The following is an 8079-nucleotide window of genomic DNA, read 5'->3' on the forward strand; positions in this document are numbered from 1 at the left end:
GGAGTTAACCCAGAGCTTGCACAAAAGCATTCACATGCCAATCTCATATCTCATTGTTGAACCTGATTTCCTCCTGCTTCATTGAAAGATCTAGAAATGAGAAAATCCAGAATATTTCTTTTCCCAGAGATTTCTTCCTGAAAGAGAGGGACCCTCTCTGTTCCTACTACCATGCCAAACTTCTGTATAGACACAAGGAGCAGCAGCTAGCCTAGGGACTCTGTTTTTTTGTCTTTAAATCTTATCTTTGTTAGTATTAATCAGGAATTATCATGGGCCTTTATTTTTGTCTTCCCTTGTTCTTGAGAAATATATGGGCTCTGGGACCTTGAGGATGTGCTGTAGGTCTCGAACAACGATAAAACAGGAAATGGGAAGTGGTTGCACATCTGAGTTCCCAGAAGTACCCCCTCAGCTGAACACTGAACTGCTGGGGTCTGAGCCAAGATAGAGGAGGTCTCTGGAGGGGCAGTCTCTGCCTTCCTCACTCTGTCGTCCTTGTCTCTTATTAGAAGCCTCCAAAACATTCTTGCTTCCTTCCTTTCTTTGAATTAGGAAGTAGCTCAGGAAGGAAGTTCTACTTGAGGCTAATTTATGTGTTGTTTTATCCTTTCTCCCTTCCTCCCTTCCCATAAACAGACCTGCAGCGCTAACTGCATTATACTTCGCTTTCTTTCTATTTCTCTCCCACAGGAGAGGCCTGAACCCCCCTCATCGAGTCAAATCCATCTCCATGACAACTTTCACTGAGCCTGAAGTAGTATTCCTGCAATCCCGTGGAAACGAGGTGAGCAGCCACTGATGGAGTATTACAGGCTAATAGTTGCCCTATCTGCTGGAGAGCTTTGTCTTAAGATTATAGAAAAACCCTTCAGTTTTTTCCTAGTCAAGTTTTTCTTATTTTTTAGAATATAAGATATCTTGCCTTATGTATATTTACAGATCTCAGTTATACAAATTGTGGTTTGTAGGCCCCTTGTTGGAGGAATCAGGGAAAGAAGCAAAATCTCTGCAGAAGGTTGTCCTTGGGCACTTGAGGGGGAAAATGGTTAGAGTTTCACCTTGATGAGCATTTAGAGTTGACTGGGCCTGCCCCTCTCATTAAGATCTCCTGGAGCTGACTTGAGCCTTAGCAACCCAGGTTTAAGTCCATGTCATTTACTTGAAAGTGAGTTAAACCCCTTCCTCAGCTAAATCTGCTGGTAGGAAGATGGCCATTCTTGGTGTTAGCAGTACACCTAGCTTACAACTGATTGGCTTACTTGGAGGGTGCAAACAAGGGCCTCTGGAGGGTGTTCTAGAAACCACAGCTCTGAAAATTGCCCCTGACCTCACCCCCATCCAAATTTAGTTCCCATAACTCTCATGGCCCTCTAATCCTCCTATATAATAAAAGCGTAATATGCAAATCAACTGAACTACAGAACAACCAGTCGCTATGACACGCACTGACCACCAGGGGCAGACGCTCAATGCAGGAGCTGCTCCCTGATGGTCAGTGCACTCCCACAGGGGGAGCACGGCTCAGCCAGAACAGAAGCCAGGCTCACAGCTGGCAAGCAAAGCATCAGAAGCGGGAGTCTCTCCCGCCTCCACTGCAGGCGGGTGATAAGGAGTGAGGGGTCCTGGACTGTGAGAGGGCACAGGCCGGGCTGAGGGACCCCCCTCCACCCCCAGTGCACAAATCTCATGCACCGGGCCTCTAGTTTCTTTTATAATATTTGTCACAGTATATAATTATAAGTTTATTTATTTATTTTTATTTAAAGCATGACCTCCCCATTAGATGACAGCTCTGTGAGGACAGGGCATCATGTCTTCACACTGTGTCCATGCTCAGTAGATATTTATTGATGAATAAACTGGAAGTGGTATCATTCCCCTTTCATGCTTTCTGCCCCAACTCCTCTGTCACCTAACTCCATTCCTTTAGGTTTGCAGGAAGATTTGGCTGGGTCTCTTTGATGCTCGGACATCTTTAATACCAGATTCCAGGGATCCTCAGAAAGTGAAGGAGTTTCTCCAGGAAAAATATGAGAAGAAGAGATGGTAAGGAGGAAGAAAGAGATTGATATGAGGACATGTGTCCAATACATATTTCATCTGATAGTCCAGATTCTAGAGTTGAATTGAAGCTTCTCTCAAAAGCTAGACTTGGGTTGAGTCTGTTTCACTCAGATTTGGTTAGGGCTAAATTCTGCCTTCAAAATAATAAAGCTACATGGAAAGATAACTTGTTCTTGGTCACTAACCTTGCAGCTTTGATGTCCCCTCTTTTGGGAAGATGGTAGACTAACTGGAGGGGGAGCTAGGCCTGTGGGAGTGGGGGTCAGTTTTTATAGCTCACCTGATTTTATATATGTCCTATATAATTTTTTGCTTTTAGCCCATCATTTCATTCATGGTTTGTATGTTTGTTGTTTTCTGGAAGAGGAAAACAACGTCTCTGTTCTCCCCTACCTTTTCTTTCCCGAGGTGTCACTTCTTATTGTTTGATTTTGGGGCATGAGAATGTTGGGAATAACTATAGGGTTGAGAAGAGAATGCAAGGAGATTGGTGTGGTAGATAAAGCAGCACTTTGGATTCCCTCCTGGGGGTGTCCTCACAAGAAAGAAGAATCTTCCAGAATAGAGACCAAACATACTGTAGTGAGAGGGATTTTATAAAAAGTAACAGGACCTGGCAGGAGAGGTTTTGAGCTCTTAGAAGATGAGGTGGCAGAAAGTTTTACTATGAGACTGAGAATCTGAAGAAATACCCAGAAATAAAAGGAGGGACCTTGAGTAGGAAGCTGGAAAATAGGATCACCTATTCATCAGCATTATTGCAGATGTTATACTTGAAACCCAGATGGTTTGACGTCAGAAAGAGGAAGAAATAATAGGCATAAGCCAGAGGAAACTGAACGTCCTGCAGAAAAAAAAATGAGCATCTGACAGTAAAGGGGAATCTCAAGATAGGCAGAACTTTGCTTTGTTGCTAAATTCCTTTTAGTTCAAAAAAGAAAATTAGGAGAAAATGAAAAAGGATTTTGGCTGCTATAACCTGTGTTTTTCCAAGCACCTAAGGTGAGCGTGGTCCAAGGTTTTACCCCTCTCCTTTCAACCTAATATTCTTTCTCGAAGGTATGTCCCCCCAGATCAAGTCAAGGGGCCCACTTACACCAAAGGCAGTGCCTCCACCCCTATCCAGGGCTCCATCCCGGAAGGGAAGCCTCTGCGTACACTTCTGGGGGATCCTGTGTCGTCTCTTTCAGCTGATGCCTCCACCTCTAGCCAGGTAACTCTCAGATCTGCCCTTCACGGTTACTTTGGGATTTGGGAGACAGGAGTATCAGTTTCCTAAATCTCCTGGACTTAGTAGACAACAGTTCAGGAGCTGTGAGTTGGTTCTCAGCCCTGCTGTTACCTATGTCTTGCATCTGTCACCTTGGACTCATATCTTTTGGAAGAAAGAACCAACAGGAAGTGGTATTTAGGGAAGTCAGAGTATGAACTCCAAACCTGACCATTCCTCCAAGGAAACACAGAAGGGGCCGGGACTCAGCTTCAAGCACCTGGGAAAGATGAGGAGGTAACAGCTCCAGGGGCACTGTTGGGCAATATCCCTGTATATCTCAGAGTTACCGTGACTAGTATGCTCTAAAATGTGTGGTTCTGGGAGCTGGTGTACTGAGAAGACAGAGGAATTAGGTATGAGAGAAGCTAAGGCAGTTTCTGCCCAGGAATCCTCTCAGTTGAGAGCAGTTTCTTGCTCTCCTTTCCCTCCACTTGCGTATCTGGGGGTCGCCTGGGGAGCCCTGCAGGGGCTGGCATTTCTGGGATTCCAAGTGCTATATGTAATGTCTTCTCCAAGTCTGTTAGCCAGTCTCAGGCTCGGATATCTCAGCCCCGGAGCGCTCAGCCACCTCCCCACTCCTCGGTCAAGAAAGCCAGTACTGACCTGCTGGCTGACATTGGTGGAGACCCCTTTGCTGCTCCCCAGACAGTACCATCATTTGCTGCATTCCCAGCCTTTGGGGGTAAGTGGGACTTGGGATAAGAACCTTACTACAACATATGTACCCTTAACACAAAAAATTCACTTCCCCGGGGGGACCAGGTTTTACTTGGCCCTAGCTGTCTTCACATGAACAAACGTGATGGTAATTTCGAAGCCTCAAGGCTGGGAGGGTTGGGGTCACAGGGGTACCAGGGATTATGTTTGGGAGTTGGGGCCCCTGGCATGTTCTTTTAGAACACTGGAAATAGACTTTTTATTACTTTCACTCTATTAAAATGGGAGCAGGGGGATTATCGTGTTCCATATACCCTAACGTCTTCCCAAAGATCAGCAATAGCCAATAATAGAGTTGAATAAGGTGGTATCTAGTTCCCCTTTTTGCTTTTCAAGCCCCTTTCTCCCCCAGAAAATAATTTTCCCCACATGATTCTGCTCAAACTAGACCCTGACAAAAATGTTAATGCCTCATGGAGTAAGGATAAAAAGGTGATGGGAGTGAAGTTAGAGCCTCTGAGATCCCCTTTCCCCCACCTGTGTCTAGCTCTCTGTCAAAAGCCCCTGCATCTCCCTCTGAAAAGGATCCTGTGGAAAGACAGATGCCCCATCGGGTGGCCTTTGAAGACCTTTAGAATTAGTGTATATTATTCTATTATTATTCCATTATTCTAGTTAGTGTATATTACTGTATATTAATATACATTTTATCTATATAACTTTTGTATTCCCTTAACCTATAGGCCAGACACCTTCCCATGGGGGCTTTGCCAACTTCGATGCCTTTGGCAGTAGCCCCAGCTCTTCTGCATTTGGAAGCATTCCTCTGGCTCGCCAAACCCCGTTTCAGGCCCAGCCAACAGCCACAGGTAAACTCTGCCTCACCGGTGGTTTCCTTTCTCCCAGCTGCATCCAGCTGTTCACATCCATACATCACCTTTCATTCACATCTGCACCAGCCTAAAGAATTGTGCAAAGGATATAAAGAGAAGCTCTAGGAAAGGCTGAGAGGATTCTGATGAGATGATTTTTGTGATGAAGAGGGGGCTCTATTGTTCTATTTTTATTTATTTTTTATTCAGAGAGGAAGGAAGAGGGAGAGAGAGAGAAACATCAATGATGAAAATCATTGATCGGCTGCCTCCTGCACACCCCCTACTGGGGATCAAGCCCGCAACCCAGGCATGTGCCCTTGACCGAAATTGAATCCAGGGCCCTTCAGTCCGAAGGCCAATGCTCTATCCACTGAGCCAAATCAGCTAGGGTTATTGTTCTATTTTTTAATGGAAGGGAAATGGCTAAAATTTCAGCAGGAGCTATGCAGGTTGTGCACTAGGAGATTTCTGACTGGGAAGTATGAGAGACCTGAGTCCTAGAAAAATTGAGAAAGGCCATGACCTTTCCTCTAGAGTGCTCCATTGTCTGTTGCAAAATGCCCAAAGGGATGGGTCAAAGTCCAAGGCAGTCTCCAGAAGTCCTCACCCATCCCTCTTAGAGCAGAAGCCTGTAAACCCTATGTTGTGTAGTTTATGTTATACAATTGAAAGAGAGTCTAAAGATTGCCAGCGGTTCTCAACCTGTGGGTCGCGACCCCTGAAAATACATCCTGCATATCAGATATTTACATTACGATTCATAACAGTAGCAAAATTACAGTTATGAAGTAGCAACGAAAATAATTTTATGGTTGGGGGTCACCACAACATGAGGAACTCATGTATTAAAGGGTCGCGGCATTAGGAAGGTTGAGAACCATTGCAGCATTCAGCTTCTCCCTAAGTGCCCAGGCCTCGAGTCTACAGAGTGGACTCCCTTTGGACATCCTTGGATGCGGGAGGGCAGCTGGAGTGCTGTAAAGAGCAGATGTCTGAGGAAAGCCAGTGACTTACGCTCTTTTTCTTTCTCCCACCTTCCTGCCCTTTCCCTCCTAAACCCTCATTGCCAGCCAGTGGGATGCTGACTGGAAGTTACAGCTTTGGTAAGTTATCCTGCCTACCCTATAGGCACCCAAGTTAGGAGCTTACCTCAGGTCCTCTGATCCTTCAGTTTTTAGGTCTGGAAGGAACTCTTCAAATTTAGCCATTCTCCAGATGAGACAGTTCAATAGTTTCCCTATTCGTGCAACCCACAGAATGACAGGCCTCGACCCTGGGCCCAGGCTTCCTGACTCTTGCTCTGCCCACAGCCTTCCCACTGTGACACTGAACTGGCTACTTGCTTTTGTTTTTATTTTATTTTCATACTTTTGAATGGGACAAGAAGAGACATTTTTATATTGATAAAAGTTTTAAAAAGTAAGTTTAACTGACAGGGTAACCTTGAAATTCATAAAGGAATAACTATTAGATAATTAAAATTTAATAAACAGAGAGGGAGGCTATAATAGACTCTCACAAATTAATAGATAAAGTAGACAGACAGTTAAGGAAGGAAGTCAGCCATTTGAGTAACACTTTAACAAGTTTGACCTAATAAATAGAATTTTGTAAACAAAAGGCAGAATATATAGTATTTGCAAACATAGAACCATTTTACAATTTGGGAAATTTGTAGGGGGCAAGAAAATCTCCATAAATACTAACAAATAGAAATTACACAGGTCACATTCTATATGATAAAAGATGTCCTAAATAAAACTTAAAGGCATGGAACAGGGAGGAGATACTTACAACCTGGAAGATAGACAAAAAGCTAATAGCCATAATGTGTTTTATAAAACACCTATAAATAAGAAAGAATAGGATAATGGACAAAGGATATAAGCAGATAATACCCAGAAAAAATATGAAAATGTCTTTGACCTAACTAATCAGATGCAAATTAGGATAAAATATTCATTTTTGATATTATATTAGCAAAAATTTTAAAGATTGATAATGGCCAATATTTTGTGGGGAAATGGGCCCTTTCTTTAAAAAATTGATTTCAGAGAGAGGAAGGAGAGGGAGAGAGGAATAGAAACTTCAGTAATGAGAGAGAATCATTGATCGGCTGTCTCCTGCACATTCCCTGTTGGGGGTCAAGTTTGTGCCCTGTCCGGGAATCAAACCATGACCTCCTGGTTCATAGGCCGACACTCAACCACTGAGCCACACCAGCCAGGCAAATGGGCCCTTTTGTGAGCTGTTGGTAAGAATGTAAATTAGTACAGGAGTATTCAGGTTAGCAAGAGGAAAGTGTTCTTGGGAATTGGAGCTCTAAAGGAAACAGTCTATACAAGGTTATTATAAATTGGTCTGTTCAGAAATGCATTCCTAGCACAGTTGATTGTTTTAAATATTTTAAAGGAGAAAAAGAAGGTATTAGCCCTGGAACCATTCCTGGCTGAAACGGGGATGAAAATTTTATTCAGTGTCTGACCATCTCAAAATGCAGAGTCTGCAGCCATATCCAGAGCCAACCAGCATTTATGAGGCTCTTGTCATTGCCAGAAGCATCCTCGGATTATCTCCAGGAGGAATGAACGATTCCCCATTTTGCAGGAGAGAAAACTGGCTCAACTTGATTAGTGACTTGGCCAAAATTGAATAGCTGATAAGTGGCAGATTCCATTCACTTTGTACCACATCATGATCATGAGGTTGCTTCTGTGAGTGTGATATAAAAGAACTATTGGGCCCAGCTGGTGTGTCTCAGTAGTTGAGTGTCAACCTATGAACCAGGAAGGAGGTCAAGGTTTGATTCCCAGTCAGGGCACGTGTCCCATTCCGGGCTTGATTCCCCAGTAGGGGGCGAGCAAGAAGCAGCCAATCAATGATTCTCTCTCATCATTGATGAATCAGTCTCTTTCTCCATCTCCCTTTCTCTCTGAAAACAATAAAAAAATATTTTTAAAAGAACTATTGGACCCTAGCTGGTTTGGTTCAGTGGATAGAGTGTTGGCCTGTGAGCTGAAGAGTCCCGGGTTTGATTCTGGTCAAGGGCACATGCCCAGGTTGCAGGCTCGATCCCCATTAGGGGGCATGTGGGAAGCCCCCAACCGATGATTCTCTCTCATCATTGATGTTTCTCTCTCTCTCTCTCTCTCTCTCTCTCTCTCTCTCTCTCTCTCTGTCTTCCTCTCTGAAATCAATTAAAAAAAA

The 8079-nt window shown here is 43.9% G+C and overlaps 1 protein-coding gene across 2 annotated transcripts in view; it reads left to right on the forward strand.

Moving 5' to 3' along the window:
• AGFG2 (ArfGAP with FG repeats 2) overlaps positions 1–8079 on the forward strand; it is a 26146-nt gene that overhangs the window by 10116 nt on the left and 7951 nt on the right. Inside the window, exons 2-7 of one of the 2 annotated variants that reach the window (XM_014550126.1) lie at positions 694–787; positions 1934–2049; positions 3127–3280; positions 3857–4022; positions 4741–4866; positions 5943–5975. In XM_014550126.1, coding sequence (XP_014405612.1) covers positions 694–787; positions 1934–2049; positions 3127–3280; positions 3857–4022; positions 4741–4866; positions 5943–5975 — 689 coding nt within the window. The remainder of the gene's footprint in view (positions 1–693; positions 788–1933; positions 2050–3126; positions 3281–3856; positions 4023–4740; positions 4867–5942; positions 5976–8079) is intronic. The other variant, XM_005879096.2, reaches the window with a different exon arrangement.

The sequence above is a fragment of the Myotis brandtii genome, unplaced genomic scaffold, assembly GCF_000412655.1.
Source record: "Myotis brandtii unplaced genomic scaffold, ASM41265v1 scaffold583, whole genome shotgun sequence".
Taxonomy (NCBI): domain Eukaryota; kingdom Metazoa; phylum Chordata; class Mammalia; order Chiroptera; family Vespertilionidae; genus Myotis; species Myotis brandtii.